Here is an 18,273-nt window from a genome sequence, read left to right as displayed (position 1 = left end):
AAAAAAATTCAAACTTTCAGTGTAGTTCTCATGTGCAGCCACACTGATACAACATCTAGTATTTCTGTCATCAAGTAGGCATTTTGAGGCCGTCCCTAGAGCTATGGTTATCAACAAACTATTTCTATAAAGGATGCTTTATTGATTTTGTTTCTGCTTATTAAAAAAACTTTGAATTGTGATCTCTTGACAAGGTTATAGCTCTTTATCATGCCATGAACTACAAACTAGAGCTTCTTAAAATCTCTGGGTGATGAATCAGTTTTAAACTTCCAATTTGCCATAAGCCAATATATTGATAAAAATTGATAATAAAAAACATTTAATAAAAAATTTTAAATAACGTGTTTGGATATTATTGCTACATCAAATTGCTCTAGAAGTTTCTTCACCCTTCCTCTTAGCTTCTGAACTTACCTTGTTATGGACTAGTAACCCTATGCGGGCCACCTCCAGTCCACAGGCAATACTTTGAATAGCTAGAGATGTCTATCTTATCTTTTAGATTTTAGAGAAGAGTCATATATTTTTCTCAAATGAATTTTTCAAAATACTCCTTTTGTCTGCCTGCTCCTCAGAAGCTGTTGCTGCTCCTGTTATTTCCAGTGTTCTCCACCATCACTCAACAGTTCATTGCCATAAAACTGAGTATCTTCAGCCTACACAATTAACTTGAAATTTTTCTCTGCAGAAAACACTGTCATAGCTTATTTGGGAGATTTCTATTGCATCATATTGCTAGTATTTTTGAGACACAAAACATAGCCAGTTATAAAACCTTCATCTGTGCCTCAGAGTTTGAGAAACATGAAGTTTCTGATATATTTTTCATATGCACTGATAGCAGAAATACTTCTACTGCATTTCTACCTTGATTTGGAACCAGTCTGTAGATGAAGAAAATTTTTTTTCACCTTGGTTATATCCAAAGGCCCAGTTAGACACTCGATAGCTATCATTCACTAGAATATGTCCATTTAATTCTTTCACTCTCTTTGGACAATTCATTTCTGCCATGTTTTTAAGAATATTCTGTTATCAAATAATCATATCAGAGAACAATAAGCACAATAAATTAAATACAGGTGAGCCCTGAACAACACGGGTTTGACACATGCGGGCCCACTTACATGAGAATTTTTTTCAATAATAAATACTATCATACTATACAATCCGGGTTGGTGGACTCCTCAGATGTGGAGAGTCAACTATAAGTTATACATGGATTTTTGACTACAGGGACAGTCTCTGCACCTAGCTCCCAGTGTTGTCCAAGGGTCAACTATAATCTTTAAAACGAAGCTCTCAATTTTAGACTTCAATCCCAACATCATCTCCCATCAAATTTTTGACCTGTGTTTATTATACATGAACAACAATTCTGGATATTATCCCTTCTGCCCTGCCATTCCCTCTGGAGAAATTCTAACATGCTCTAGAACAGCTGGAAACAATGAAGAAGGAAAACTAGAACTTTAACCCATAAAGCTACAAAGGAATAAAACGCAGAAAATCAGCCACATTCCCACGCTGGAGGCTGCCCTGCCTCACCACAGAATGAACCAGGCTGTCCCCTACAAATGACCACAGCACTCACCAGTTTGTGATGGCAGTGTGAAAGTGCATCCAGAATTTCGTCCACAATTCGATCAGACAGGAAGGAGGCCACTGTCAACTTCACCTCACTATGTGAAAATCAAAAGCATGGAGTGGCATTTTAATTTGTGCAAGAGGGAAGGAAAAAAAAAAGTCACCACCCTTGATGCTATATTGATAAGGTCAAGTGTGATTCTGTTTCTGTCTTTGAAAACAGCATACAAGAATGTGTGAACAGAGCTAAAGACGTCCAAAAATCAGCCTTATACATTGCCATAAACACACAGGTAATAGACTTTCTTTACCTGCCTCTGCAGTTTCAAAATTCGAGATTTTATGGTAGGAATGAAAAACATCTGGATGAAGACAAACTTAATGGAAACCATATGTACCATGCAGTGAGAACAATTCATCCATTGACATAAATGAAATTAAATGAAAACAAACTTGGGCTGAAGTAAATTAAGAAAATCTAGTCTGGTTGTGAAGCTTTGGTTATTTCTTTCATATGTATATCCCTCGCCTTTTAAACAACTTTTTACCCAATCAAATGGTACCTTGTTGAAATGCTTCTGCTATGACTTGCCACTGTACTTTGAAAAGTTACAAATTCACTGCTCTCTTGCCTTTTATGAACAGAAGTTATCAAAACGGTTAGTTTTAGTGCCTCTTGCCTAACCTTAAAAGGATGCCCAGACAGGAAGTAGCAGCTTGTAGTTTTTACTAATAAATAACTCAGCCACTGAGGTTTCCATCAGAGGGCTAGCATTTTAGTTAGCATTTTAGTTATTTGGTATTCCCAAGAATTCAGCTTCCACATGTGTCTTCAGTCTAAATAACCCTACCTGGGCACAGATGCACCAATGTACATAAATGCACAAATACATTGAAAGTAAATGTGCTAGAGAGATATATACCCACGTTTCAACATTGTCACATAATTTCACTCTACTTTTGAAGTCAATAATACTAAAAATTGTTCATCAAGGAAAAGAGTTATCAAAATAAGATGATTTAATCTTAAAACTGAAGTTGAAAGTATATTTGTGTAACAGGGGAAAACCTTCCTAATTGAAAGGCGACCATTTGTGTTGCATGTCTCTTCAGAAATATTTCTGATGGCAGAGCAGAGGGGAAGTACCAACTCTTTGATGCCAACAGTAAAAAACTGCCCTGGGCTAATGATAAAAGAATGTTTCTTTCATTCCTGTCTCTGAACCAAGATCTCCCTAGCTATTTGGTTTATCTAATACCCTATTATTCTCCAGAGGTGCCCACTGATAAGATTCACCCAGGTCTCTTATTAAAAATACAGATAACTCGGTCCCACCCCAAACCTCCAGAAGGCCTGGGAATTCAATGTTAACAAGCACTTCCTCTAATGCTTTTAGGCATATTTGGGAATTTTGTTTCCTCCCAAGACTGCAGAGTCAGTAGTTTGTTTCTCTTTCCTACCCTCTGCCTCTCAGAGGCTGGGAAGGATAGCTTATTTCAAATTATTTTCAAATTATAACATCAAAAAACAATTCTTAAAATGAAAACAATAGATACACATATATGTATAACTGAATCACTTTGCTATACACCTGAAACCAACACAACTATCGTGTCTGACTCCTTGTGACCCCATGGACTATACAGTCCCTGGAGTTCTCCAAGCCAGACTACTGGAGTGGGTAGCCGTTCCCTTCTCCGGGGGATATTCCCAACCCAGGGACTGAACCCAGGTCTCTCACATTGCAGGCAGATTCTTTACCAGCTGGGCCACAAGGGAAGCCCAAGAATCCTGGAGCGGGTAGCCTATCCCTTCTCCAGCAGATCTTCCCAACCCAGGAATTGAACCGGGGTCTCCTGCATTGTGGGTGGATTCTTTGCCAACTGAGTTATCAGGGGAAACCCCCTAATCAAATATACTCCAATATAAAATAAAAAATTTTAATTTAATTTTAATTGGAGGATAACTGCTTTACAATGTTGCTTAAGCTGTACAATAACATGAATCAGCCATAATCATGCATATATCTCCTCCCTCCTGACCCTCCCTTCCACCATCCCCTAAATTTTTTTTTTAAAAGCAATTATTTTTTACTGTTTCAGGACCGTTCTATTGTTTTGTTACTGGATGCTCTACTTCTTTCTTGACTGAATTTCCAGTTTGTAAAATGTTTAAAAGGAAATGATGCAATTTAGTCTGCATGTACATATTTTCATCCTATCAGTACTCAGCATAAAGCATTATAAAAAGCCAGGTAAGGAGTTGGTGGACATACAACTGATTCATTGAAGTAAGGAGTTCTGTACTGCTATTCAACTTTTAGAATTTGCCCATTTTTCAAAGGAAATGAGCATATTTGACAGAATCTGGTAGTCCAAGAAATGCTGCATATGATCTATTGGTAGTTCAATCCACTATTATGAAAAAATGGTAGTCAATAGATTTTTATTCTCAATACTTAAAGAGCTTCAATAAAAACTCTGAACTAGAAGTTACAGAAATAGATAAGCATACTTGGGCTAGAGTTCATAAACTCTCTAATCCGTGGAGTCTATAAACCCTCTGAAAGCCTTAATTTCTCAAGTCATTCCAACTGTCTTACAATTCAGTTGAATAGGCATTAGGGTCTTTGTTTAAAAGACACACACATACCCCACAGCTGCATCTTAGCCCTGAGACTGTCTAGTTACTGCAGAATTCCAAAACCCTCAAAGTTCTATAGTCTAGCTTTAAGGTTATCAGCCTTCAACATCAACTTTGTGATGATTTTTTTTTTGCATATTTTGTTTTTAACTCTTATTTTTCTTGCCAGCTGTCATCGAGCTAAATTACATATCAGCACCACTCTCAATTCTCCAGGTAGAAGCTGTTATTTTTGCTATATCTAATTATTCTTATCAAGATTTGGACGTGATTAAAATGGGAAATTTTAAATGCTTCTGAATGTATTCACATTCTGATTTTCCAACTAGAAAATATAATGAGAATTACCTGAGCTGTATAATGTAATACTGGTGGTCATCTCAGAGTTCTTAAGTAAAAATCCAGGAAAGTTTGCTGGTGATCAACACCTTCTAAATATTTATACCTTGGCATATTTTTCAAATTTTATCAAGCAGGAATCTATGTAAACACTCCAGAGCACCGCACATGCATAGTATCACAGACGCACCAAAAGAAAACATGGTGACATCCTCTTTGCCTATTTATGGGCTGTGCATGGTTCATAATATTATGGTGGTAGAAAGCAAACTGCTCTCTGTCTTCAAAAGTTAGATTTATCAAAGTGAAAGATAAGCTTCAGAAGCCGAGGGGGAGGGGGGAGTGCAGGGGCAGGGAAGGCTTACAAACATGCACCCCTCTCTTAAAATAAAACTCTTAAAAAAGGGTAGATAACTTTCTATTCCTTAGTAATGCAGGCATAGCTGCAGTCACCTAATTTTGGAAATGAATAAAACCTCACATTTATGCATGGCTATCTCTATATACAGTCACTGCCTCTTAGACTCGCCTACATACGATCTGTATGAATAAAGCCAACAATGACACCCTTCACAGCTGCCTCAATGGCATTCACAGACACTGCAGCGCCTCGGTTTATGAACATTATAAACCTACCTAATTTTGTTAAGGATATCAATTCCAGACTGCTCCAACAGGACATTTTTAACAAAGGTACGTGGAATGGAAATCTTTTCAGTGCTGGCATGAATCAAGTCTTGTCGAATGTGGGCTTTTCTCATCACATTGGGGCAAAGATTCTCGGCAGCATCAACCATGGACTCGAGCAACGCCTGCAATGCAGCACAAGCGGAGAGAGATGAGGACACAGACCCGGAGGCGCCTGCCGTAAAACTGAAAGGTGGCTCTATATGACGCCGAGCTCTCGGAGGGCAGGGACACAGCAGAGTCCCAGGGTGAGGCTGGGCATTCGGAGCTGTCCCAGGGTGACTTGTGACTGCCGGGTGATCACTGATCTCAGGCAATCACTTTAAATCAGACACTTGGCAGATCCGCCCAGGCTTCGTGCTGGCATCTGAAGTGTGATAGTGTGCTAGCTTTACTTAACGCAGAGGCATTCATAATTAAGATTTAGAAAGACACGTACACACCAATTTACCCACACCAGACTGTCCTCCTGGGTATTAGCAAAGTTACAGATGTCCCTGGAAAATATATCAGGTTTGAACTCCTGTGCAATTTCATAAATCACAGAAACCTCAAATCAGGGTCAATCATTTAACAGCTCTATCAAAAGAGCAGCAGTAGGAAACCACTCTAAATACTGCTCGTTTTCCTCTTTTAAAAGAAAAGCTTCAGTGTTAGGTAAATGTATAATTGCTGTAAGAACAATCAAAAAATGAATAATAATAGACAAAAATATTCATGAACACTTCATAAACATTAGTAATTATTACACTTAAAAACCTACTTAAATACTTCAGAGTTTTTTAAATGTTTCTGCACATTTTAGCCTTCCAACATCTGTGAAGATGGGTAGAGAAGCTATTCATGTGATCACCATTTTATAGCTGAAGAATGTGAGCTAAGGGAAATGAAACGATTTGCTTGAGATGGATAAAATGGCTGCTAAGTATGGAAAAGGCATGCAAGTTAGCGTGAATCCTAAATTTGAATCCTAGCTGAGTGACACTGGATCAAGTTATTGACTTCTCAGTTTTACTCTACTCAGCTATAAAATGGCAAAGAAAAAAGTTCTTGTCTCATAGGATTTCTGAGGATTAAATGATATTACATATGTAAAGGGAACAATATCATGTGTAGCATACAATAGAAGTTCAGTGTATCACAGATAATGCTTTAATCTGTTTTCAAAGATGCTAATCTTCATGATGAGATCTTGATTTTGAAAGTAAAGCTTAATCCCATTACCATTCCAGTATGAATGGGACTAATGGAGCATCATTATGGAAAGCCTAGTCTCTATGCTCATTTCACGTGCAGAGCACAATCCCGACAGTAAAATCTCTCATGACACCATACGATGAACAGGAGAGCAACAGGATGTTTATAGAGATCTTGTGAAAAGCAGGAGAGGAGAGGTGGGAGGCAGCCACTTGAGAAATTTCCAAAAGCCACTCGTATGCTGACAGTGCTCTGTCCCTGTTAGAACTCTGACTAATCACTGACTTTAGTACATTATTCCAAGACAGCTACAAGTGATGCCAAATGAGTCAGTTTAAGACAAATCATTTTCATCATTGGCATTAAAATTAATACATTCTGTTCCAGATGGAATCCCGCACTCCTGATAAGAACAACCACTGGTATCAATATGCTGTTTGCCTTCCATCATGTTCATTAACACAACCATGACTCTCTGAAAGGTCCCCCTGCATGATGATGCTATTCGGTTGGCATGAACTCCAGAGAAGAAGCCTGGTTCCAATGCAGATCTTGACATGAAATTTCCATGGAATATTGAGGGAGTAGCATTAAATGAATAATCTTTGTTGATCTCTGCTTTCTCACCTACAAAATTATTTCTAAAGTCTCTTTCTGCCCTACAAATCAACTGTCACATGACTTTGACACTACAGAGAGGAATTTCATCTTGTCCTGGGCATCCAGTTCGACAGATATTTTGCAGTTAGCTCCCTACCACCACCTCTAGTCCCACATTGGCCAACAATATAATGTAGCACTTTATGCTCTACAAAGTAATTTCATCCATGACTTCCTTTGATCTACATAATAATCCTGGGGGTGGGGGGAGTTGCAGATTTTAGCAAACTCATTTTATAGATAAGAAAATCAGGGTTCAGAGGAGACTTGCTCAAGGAACACGTGATATGGGGACTCAAGCCTTTTGTCTCGTACTTCCGCTTCCTACTCTAGCCACCCTTTCCCAATGACCTTCCCACTACTCACAGGAGTGTCCCTTCCTCTCTCTTCATTACCTACAATTTTCATCCTCTGCTCCCTTGAGTCAATGGTACCTAAAGGCAGGCATGGTGAACTTTCTGGAGACAAGCTAGTAGAAAGGGGAGAAAGAGGGACTTCCCTAGTAGCTCAGTGATTAAGAATCTGCCTTGCACTACAGGAGACTTGGGTTTGATCCCAGGTCAGGGAACTAAGATACCACATGCCACAGAGCGACTTAAGCCCAGGTGCCATAACTAGAGAGCCATGAGCTGCAACTACTAAAGTCCACATGCTCTGGAGTCCACAGGCTGCAACAAGTGAACCCAAGTGCCACAACCAGAGAGTCTGCGCACTGCGATTCAAGATCCTGCCTGACTCAAAGATCTCATGTGCTGCAATTAAGATCCAACAGAGCCAAACAAATAAATAGAAAGCTTTAAAAAGAGGTGAGCGGGGAGGATCACAGGATAAATTTGGAATGCAGCCACAGACCACTTCTTTGTGTCCAACCCCTAGCTTAGGTGCTTAAACAGCATCTCCTTTCAAGTCCTGTGGCCCTCTGCACACCAAACTATATTCTTCAATATCCATGGCTTTATCTTTTCTTTCCTCGTAGAAACCTAATGCAGGCTTATGTTAAATTTTCTCACTTTCTCCACATTTCTTAACTTTTCTTACATATTCTCTATTTTGTTAGTCAGTGTGTACTCCCTTCAGACAACTTGAATGAGCAGACCTTTTTTTGAACTGCAACCATAAGATTTCATTTTGCCGGTATCTTCCCAATATGAGGGTCTATATTTCTTAACTGTGAAGACAATTAATGGTACTTAGAAACCCTCTAGAATATCTGCAAAATAAACTGGGTTAACATCCTCTACATGGCAGTTACACTCACATATTCTTGCAGTGAGCAAAGGACTAGCTGTCATTCATTACAAGCTAATACAACTTCCACACTGAACTGCTCTAAATTCTCTTTCTTTTGCATTGGAAAATATAAAGCTAGGAAAAGAAGAAAACTCAGAGAACTCTCCCAGCAAACTGAGTTAGTGCTTGCCAAAGTGCAACCTACGCCCCTCAGGCCTCATTTCCTCAGTAAACCTGATATTTACCAGGGAAGTATTTCACAGTTGAAACCCTGGGGGAAATGAAGAATTTTCAAGGCCAAAACAAGCATTCTAAAAGTTAAGTCCAGAAGGGAAAAATGAAAGTTTCCTTATGTTAAAACATTCAGATCCTATTTATTCACCTACGATTACCCTGGGAATAAATGTTAGGATCAAAAACAAGGGGTGGGGGACAGGAGGAGAGCTGTCATTTAAAAATACCTAAAAGAGACCAGTTCAAGAAAATATCACCTCTTTTCAAAGAAGGACTTTCTCCCGACTTCCTGCCTTTTTTCTCCTCCAGGAAGTTTGCTAAGAAAGATGGCTCTTTCGGTCCTTTCTTTGGCTTTTCTGAACTAATATTTTTTTTCTAAAAGATGGCTCAAAGAGCTGTTTGAACTTATTCTCATTCAGAATTCAAAATGGGTACCACTGGCCAAGATACAGGGCTTCCCTGCTGGCTCAGATGGTAAAGAATCTGCTGCAATGTGGGAGACCCAGGTTGGATCCCTGGGTTGGGAAGATCCCCTGGAGAAGGGAATGGCAAGACACAGGATGAGCAAGTATTAAGGATAAGATCTCCTTAATTATGTTGACAACAAAACAGTCTTGCACAAGGAAGGTTAGTGCCAACAAGCTTGGAGCAGACAGCTAGTAGCAAACCCAGGTCACGAATCCAGGCCTGCTAGTCTCATTTTTTTTTTTTAATTCACTATAGTAAAAACATACTTTTACAAAATAATCCATTCACTTTAGCTTTTGCTAGTATAACATTTTACTCAAAGAGAATTTCAGAAACAGAGGAAGGATTCTTTTTTTAACCAAGTAAAATATTGTACTACTAGTGAAATAAATAAGAATATAGTTGTTTAAGAAGCTGAAATATTGACTGTAGTAAAAATGCATTTTTCCCTACATAGTTTTAAGAAAATCAAGGTGCTAGAAAGCTTTATCAATAGACAAATGGGGAGTATTTATTTGTAAAATGATGTTCACTTGCCAGGTAAACTGAAAGGGAAAAAAAAGAAAATAACTGCCTACAGCCTGTTGAAAGTATCAAAAATTGCATGTGAACTCAGTGAAAAGGAGATTAATGAGTAACATTTAATTAAGATGCTGTGATGAGGATTTGCTTCCATTCATGCCAGAAGTCCCTGAAGGGAAGGGAACTTGCAACTCAAAACGACGGAAAGCAAACAAAACAAGGGAGTGGGGAATAGAAAAAACAGGGCATCCGGGAGCCTGGGACCTCAGGGATAGTTGAGAATGAGCAAAGCAGGCAGTGACACATGCAAATAAGGAAGCTGTGATGAGTGGAGAACACTGGTGACAATGACAAGGGGCCAGAAAGGTCAGCCTCAAAAAATGTGGGGAATGTCTATTTACAGAAAAATATTTTGAGTCTTAAAAATGTTATTATTTCAGGCTTTTAAAAATTCAAATGCCTTTTGGTTTAGACCTCTGCCTTCTACTCCCTCCCAAGAATGACTGGCAAGAGTCAATTCCAACCGTTCAGCACACTGGGAAGGAAATAGGCCCAGGTTTCAAGGGATAACTCGTGGCCTAGACCAACTGAAACCAGTGCCCCTGAGAGGCCGTTTGATGGGAAACTTCCAGTTGCCGTGATTCGTGCCGATTTAAATGCCAGCCCATTCTTAGCCTATAAGGAGTTCTTACCAGTACTTTAAAGGAAAAACTTAGGCAATAGATACAAATACATAATTTACAAAAGAAGAAATACAAATGGATAATAAAATTATTTGATGTATTACTGGTTATTAAAGAAATCCAAAAGACAAAATGATATTTTTTACCCTATTATCCTAACAAATATTAAAAGGTTAACACACTTAGTAGGGGTGACATGTAGCAAAAGCAGCTGGGTACACTCGTGGGAACAGTTTGTGAATATACACAAAGCTATAAAACATGTGTACCATTTGACCTAGGAAAGGATCAACTATACGAATCTATTCTAATAGGATTAATCAGAAATTAGAAAATAAGTTATGCTGGCTGTGAGATAATAGAAAATATATATTAGTCTCTACCCCCAGTTCCTGGCACAGAGTTACTGAAACTCAAGTAATTTCCTAAGTGATAAGAACACTAGGAGATAAGAACTATCACACTAGTGATAAGAACACTAACAATATTTTGTTCTAATATTTGCACTCTGATTCTGGCTCCTGACACAAGGCTCCTGACACCACGGGAATTCCCTGGATGATGGGATGTCTTTTGTTCTATCAGGGTAACTCTGGGTAGCTCCTGGATGAGGACTGGTTACTGGAAAGACCAAGTTATGATTAGAAGCTGGGAATTTTCAGTCCCACCCTCCCTTCTGAGTAGGGCTAAAAATGGAGCTAATGACAGACCATGCCTGCATGATGAAGCTTCCATAATATCCTAAAAGTGTGTGTTCAGAGCTTCTGTGTTGGTGAACACATGCTCTCAGTGGAGGTGCTGGGAGAGTGGTGTGCCCAAGACAGCACAAAAGCCCCACGTCCCTTCCTACATACCTCACCCTGCGCACTTCTTCCATCTGGCTGTTTATCTATATCTTCTAGCATATCCTTTAATAAACTGGTAAACACAAATAGGTGTTTCCCTGAGTTCTGGGAGTCAACTAGCAAGTTAATGGACCTGGAGGTGAGGTTACAAGGACCTCGGATTTATCACCGATTGGTCAGGAATTCGGTGACAACCTGGACTCCCAGTTAGCATCTGAAGTGGGGCGGGGGCAGTCTTGAGGGTCTGAGCCCTTAACCAGTGGGATCTCTAGGTAGATAGTGTCTGAATGGAGTTAAACAGTAGGACACCCGGCTGGGTTGGGGAAAACACCCACCTCTGGTGACCAGAGGTGTCAAATGTGAGGGGTTCTGCATGAAGGGAAAGACACACAGGAGGTTTGCCGCTTTCCCGGGCACTTATACGTCTCTGCAATGAGACACCATGCAGCCACTAAAATGATGAGTACTCACCGATCTAGAAGTGTCTTCCTGATATTGTACCAAATATAAATAAAGTGTGTATAGTATGATCACATATATGTAAAACTGTGTATAGACAGAGAATGTTTGCAAAGTCACCAAAATATTAAAAATAATGCTATTTCTGGGATTTCAAGTGATTTTTATTCTTTAAATGTTTCACAATGAGTTGTTTCGTTTTTTATAATCAGAAGTAACTAAGCAACAGAGATGATTTTATTTTAAATGTGTAAGAAAGTATCCTTTTAACATATCTGATCCTTCATGAAGGATAAAATGAGTGCTATTAGGTAACAACTGACCTGATAGAACTCTGTACCATCCAACCAGTTGTTTTTCTACTCCTTTGTCTTTGCTCAGAATGTATTCACAATAACCACCGTCAAAGAAAATAAAAATAACACCCAAGAGTCTCTCTGCATTATGCACACAGAAAGACAGGGGCTTAAATGCCTAAGTAATCCACAACATTCTCTCCTGTGCTAATTTAATTTATAAACAGAGTGGCATGTTGCAAAGTTATGATTAAGTTGTACATCAAATCCCTGTGAGTTATAGCAATTGTGTTCTCAGAAGAAAATGGACCAAATAAACATAGAAATTTAGACAAGGTCTTTTTATGGCATCCTTGAACAGGCAGGTTGGAAACGATGAAACTTTTTGAAAATGAAATGTTGCTGCTCTAGGTGTTTCTTGAAGTTCCCATAAGAATCTTCACTTAAATTTCAGAGGCTGCTTTTTCAGTCTCTGAGCCTCTAGACAAGTCTCTGCTACTTCCGGTGCCTTGTTACTTCATTCTAAATCCCTTTCCTAGCCTTGTTACTTCATTCTAAATCCCTTTCCTAATCTTTCAAGCAGCTCTTTGCAAAGACTGTTATCTAGTTACCTAGTGGTAACCTTTCCATACAAGCAGCAATTTGGTGCTATAAGCATAGCACCTGTCATCTCTCCCAGTCTCTAAATCAAACAGAAGATTTTTTTTCATGAATCAGACTTCTCTTTCTAAGCAAAAATCAATCATTTCTCCTATCAGTGGCAACCTGTCATATGTGAAACACAGTTAGAGATTTACCATCAAAAATAAAATTGAATGTGATAGGTTTTACTTGATCTTATTATGCAAAAAAGTTATTCCAAAAATTATAAATGAAGCTGGAAAAGACACAGTATTCAACTTTACTACACATACATCTATAAAATATAGGGTAGCACGGTATGAAATGCTATCATGCACACTTAAGGCATAACAATGTCACTTTCTAAAATAACAGAAACCACAAACCTTGAGTTGTTCGTCAACAACTCTTGTAACTTCTCCAGCCATTGATTCCAGGGTCTCCTGAATTGGACTGGATAACAAGCCACTGGCTCCCGCCCAAGATACACCGCCAACATGGTATAAATTTGGTAACAGCTGTAAGAAAAATAAAAGTAACCTCTCCATAATTAAATAATGATTTAAATAAGCACCAAAATCACTGCAGAGTTAGTAAAAAGGGTGAAGAAATACTAGGGATAATCTAAGATAGTCTTGATGTAAGACCCTTTACACAGATCAAAACATTGCGGTCCAGCTTTGAGACCAGAGGAATAGTACCCTACCTGTTTGTGCCTTAGTGTATTCATCTGGGGTGCGAGAGCATCTGACTACTCCACAGTTTTCTTCCTACTCATAAAATTCAATGATTATGTGGTTCAAATAGAAGAGCCTGGACCAGATCCCAGGCTTTCTGATTCCCAGTTAGTCCTTTCTCTATGAAGTCACACTTGGGGAAAAAATTCTAAGTTGACAGAAGCTTCCTCCTACAGGTGACAGAAGGGAGTTGCATGCTATCAGCTTGGCAGTACACTGCCAAGGAGTTGTCACTCACTGAAACCCCAGCCACCTTCCTGAGGTTACGCAGGACCTGATTACCCCCTTTGTGAGTCACAGCGCCGCCTGCTGTAAATGCTATACAGCCAGCCGTCTGTATCAGAGGCTGCAGACCCCCTGGATACAGAGGCCCATCTGGGCTATGCCATTTTACATATAAAAGACTTGATCATCCACAGATTTTGGTATCTGCGAGAGGTCCTGGCAGCAATCCCCTTCAGATTCCAAGCGACGAATGTATTTTGATTATTAGTAACCAGCATGGGGGTACAGAAAGGAGGCGAAGATTAACTCAGCTCACTTTGCCACTTCTTAGTAACCTTGAAACTGAGTAGAAAGGTAAAGCAAGTTAGAAGTAGCTTCTAAAGCTGAAGTTTAAAAGTCTTTTTCATTACAGAAGACTCTCCTGTAACCAGGAGTGAAACTCACCGTTTTAGAGTTCTTGGCATCCTGCATGAGTCTTTCTGCTGATTTTAAATCTTCCTGGATGGCGTCTCCCTCACAGCTTCGTAAGGAGTTGAGATGATCTTGTACTTTCACACACATTCTGTCAATCATCTGCTCCACACCATAAAAATGACAACAAGTCATTTAGCCGATATTCAGACAGAAGGAAACACAGAATGAATGAGGATGAAAACGTCTTCTAACTGGAACCTTTGAGAAGGTAGCTTGTAGCAATTATTAATTTGTCTGCTTCTATAAGAAGCCTCTGGCAACATTAACTCTGGATAAACACGTAAGGGATTGTGGCCCCCTTTACTGCCTAGGAAATGCAGCATGTAAAACAAAACTGATTATTTCTTCATGATTCAGAATCTCATAGCTACTCAGTGACTTTTTTGCTTGAGAGTAACTCTCCTTTATTGATTTTTATTGAGTACCCTTTACAAGTCAGACATGGTGTTCAGCATTGAAAAAACAGAAAAAGGAGATGTACAATTCTGAGGTAGTTGAGATGATGACAAAATGATGCCTACAGCCAGTTGGTCCCAATAATATGGAAATCAGAATATCCCTGGAAATTTAATTTTTTTAATTAGTTCAATTATATCACATGATTTTCCACCATAAAAGCATAAGCTGAAGTTTTATTATATTAACATAGGCAATAATAAAGTTAATAACATCTAGTTTCTATCATTTTAAGGTCCTTCTCCCAGGTTAATTACATCTGAATCACTTTCATTTGTTTTATGGATTTAACCATAAAACCCAAAGGGAAGTAGCAGCTCAGTACTGTGGACAAAAACTAGTACAGAAGGGTAAGATTATGCTCTGTGGTATTTGTATGCCTAGAGACAAACATGAACAAAGCTAAGACGTCTAAAGAGAAAGACAACTATGGTGTGGTTTTAAAAGTTTCTCCAGTATTTTGATCAAAGCTGCAGGTTGTCTATTCTTCAAAAAAAGGGGTGGGAGGAGCTCAGTGGTAAAGAATCCACCTGCCAATGCAGGAGACATGGGTTTGATCCATGATCTGGGAAAATCCCATATGCCACAGAGCAACTGAGCCCGCCACAAGTATTGAGCCTGTTGCTCCAGAGCCTGGGAGCTGCAACTAGTGAAGCCCATGCCCCTCGCAACAAGAGAAACCACTGCAGTGAGAAGCCTGTGCCCCACAACTAGAGGGTAGCCGCCACAAGTAGAGAAAAGCCCATGCGGTGATGAAGATCCAGCCAGCCAAAGATGAGTAAGTAAAAAACCGCTGAGTTATATCTATCCCCCAGAGACCCTAGCATATCAAGAAGGGCAGATTTGGCAGAGGTGACAATCCACTAATATTTTTATTTAACTTCACACTTTTCTATTTATTTTGAATTATTTGAAATAACAACTATAGGAAGCCAAAATCAGCCCTCCATCCCCCACAAATTCCACAGTAATAGAAAATTTATGACACTGCTCAGCAGGCTGATGGCCTGATGATAGAGTTCGTGTCTACGTCCTAGAGCATCACCAGCTCTCCTTTATAAAACCAGGTTCATTACATCTACCCCATCTTCTTTTTTAGTGTATAATGAAGACACTCCTGTAAAATACCACCACTCAAAGCACCTACTTTTGTGACAAAGGGTCAGTAATACTAATGCTAATGTATGAAGAACAGCTTCTATGACTGTAAAATGTATTGAGGCTACATAAGTGAACTATCTGGAACTCCTATAGGAAAAAGAAGTGACATGAATAATGTATCTCATGGAATAATTATCTTCCCTGGCCAAAGTCTAAGCTTGTAGGCAGGGTTCACATTTTAACTTTATGCATTTACTTTGCCCTGTAGAGAATTAAATGTATGCTTTCAAAAATCTTCTTAATTGATATAAATTCCAACTCTTCCAACTACTGTATTGATCTGTGCTTCCTGAAGCAAAAAGGGTCATCAATAATTCATATGACACTAAGAAGGAATACCTAATTTCGAGAGACAAAATGAACCACATTTTGGGTTCTGATACACAAAGAAGCGAACTGATACATATCTCATGCCACAAAAGACTAATTTGAGAGGTATGTTGATGCGGCACTATAAAAAAACTAATCATCTTTAATAATCATGAGAGACCAGAGACTCCTGACACATGAGCCATCAAGCACTCATCAAGGAGAGAGGATTTAAATGAACTCAGCAAAATGGTCTTTAAGTGGAATTTTCAAAATCACATCCAAAACAAACAAACATTTCATTCTTTAACTCAAATAAGACACAAAATCTCACAAGTCTCCAAGATTCTTCTGAACACATACTTGCTAAGGTTTGGCACAGCCCAACAGATCACATTCAGACACTTTACAACTAAAGAACCAAGGCCCAGAAAAGTTAAACTATTTAAGATGACACAGAAAGATTACACAGAGTATAAATGAAAATTTTGAAAACGGGAAACAAAGGATTCAGATTCTCAGTTCATATTCAAGTCCCGATGGTACACAAATGTAGAAAAACAAAGCAGACTGCAGTCTGAAATAGTCATCTCTTGGGCTGGCCCATCAAAGACTTCAAGGTAGATGACGGCACTCGAGCTCTTCATTTTAAACTCTCTACTTTATCCTAGTAAAGTGTTCCATTTTTCTAAAGCAACCCAGGAAAGTTGCTAACTGCCATAATTTAAGGAGCTCACTTCCTTCCAAGGAAGTGTATTCAATCATTCTTGGACTAGGTCTTCTTTAAGTCCTCATCTGTCTCCCCATGGCCTTCTACAGGTCACATATCTTCCCCTGAGAACTCTGAACAGTTACAAGCTCTTTTCCATGTGACAATCATGCGCCTGTTTGATTACAGCTCTCTTTATCATCTCTAATCTTTTTTCTTCAGGCTTAACAGTCCCAGTTTCTTTTACCATTCCAAAGTGACACCACTGTGTGATCCCTGACCCACACCTTTCCCCATGCACCCCTCTGAATTTTCTATCTAAAACCCTCACACAACATGAGGGTAAATAAAACAGACTGTAACACAGTAACAGGGCTTTCATCTTTCTTACTGTACAAAGTATACTTTCATTAATGTGGTGTAAATCAAAATTGGCTTCTTTGGCAACTGAATAATACAGTGTCTCTTACTTGATGGTGACCACTTAGGCTTTTCCAAATACAGTGAGCTATAGAACCGAAATGCAGAACTTAGAACCATTAGCCATAAAAAATGCCATCTTTGGTTGCTTGTAATTTGTCACAACTGTCCTCAGTTCCAGCAAATAGCTTACTGTGTGGGTATTAGTCTCTCAGTTGTGTCTGTCTGACTCTTTGTGACCCCATGGGGTTTTGCCTGCCAGGCTCCTCCATCCACGTGGTTTTCCAGACAAGAATACTGGAGTGGGTTGTCACTTCCTTCTCCAGGGATCTTTCTGACCCAGGGATCAAACCCGGGTCTCCTGCAGTGCAGGCAGACTCTTTACTGTCTGGGCTACCAGGGAAGCAAATAGCTTACTCAGTGGAATATTTTATCTTCCTCCATGTCTATTTCTTTATTTGATTGAGGAGAAATAAACTCAACACCTAACACTGAATGAGATATAGTCCTAAATAAGATAAACCCTTTGCTACCAAACAACATAAAACCTGGAGGTGGAAAGAAATATTGACAATTAACCGTAACAAGATATAAAGTTTGCATATGTAATATCCACACAGACACATTTTGTTCACTGTCAAAGCCCCATCTCCTGTAATAATGCCTGCCACATCACAAACCCTTATAAGTGTTTATTCAATGAATAAATGGGTGATGAGAATTACTAAAGGATTTCAGTCAAGGGAGAGATTACAACTAATTGGGGCTGAAGGTAGCTTTTAGACTGGGTCCTGAAACAGTTCTACAGACTGAGAAAAGGGCATTTTTAGTAAAAGAATGAATGTAAGCAATGGCACACTCAGACACTTGGGATTCCTGTTTCCCGATTAGAAACAGAGGCATTTTATTGTGGGAGATCAGATTGGAATGTTAAGCTAAGACAAGATAGTGTAAGACTCAGGCTTAGGCTACAGAGTCCAACCACGGCATGCAAACCACAGAGCATCTATTCCCCCAGCTCCTCCCACTGTGAGTATCTAAAAATCCCTTAATACTCACAACGTCTCAGCTTCCCTGACAAAGAAAATGGGCTGTAAAGACCACAAAGATACCAAAAAAACCCACAACAGCAAACAAAAAAAAGGCATTAGGACACATGGAAGATGGATTAACTAGTTCTTACAGTGCTTATAATAGACACAGGAAGGAGTTAATCAAAAGCCTTAGCAAAAGGTCAGGCAGTAGAAATAGAAAGAAAAGAGAAGCTGTAAAAGACACTTTGAAGATAAATGGGCAATGAATAGTGA

The 18,273-nt window shown here is 39.1% G+C and overlaps 1 protein-coding gene across 9 annotated transcripts in view; it reads right to left on the bottom strand.

Moving 5' to 3' along the window:
- Window positions 1-18,273, bottom strand: part of CARMIL1 (capping protein regulator and myosin 1 linker 1) — a 303,717-nt gene that overhangs the window by 47,982 nt on the left and 237,462 nt on the right. For all 9 annotated transcript variants that reach the window (XM_070456237.1, XM_070456241.1, XM_070456242.1 and 6 more), the window contains 4 exons: window positions 13,882-14,010; window positions 12,862-12,993; window positions 5,210-5,385; window positions 1,598-1,685 (listed from right to left, as the gene is read on the bottom strand). In XM_070456237.1, coding sequence (XP_070312338.1) covers window positions 1,598-1,685; window positions 5,210-5,385; window positions 12,862-12,993; window positions 13,882-14,010 — 525 coding nt within the window. The remainder of the gene's footprint in view (window positions 1-1,597; window positions 1,686-5,209; window positions 5,386-12,861; window positions 12,994-13,881; window positions 14,011-18,273) is intronic.

This window comes from Odocoileus virginianus, chromosome 27, assembly GCF_023699985.2.
Source record: "Odocoileus virginianus isolate 20LAN1187 ecotype Illinois chromosome 27, Ovbor_1.2, whole genome shotgun sequence".
Lineage (NCBI taxonomy): Eukaryota > Metazoa > Chordata > Mammalia > Artiodactyla > Cervidae > Odocoileus > Odocoileus virginianus.
This window is presented reverse-complemented; position numbering and strand designations above follow the sequence as displayed.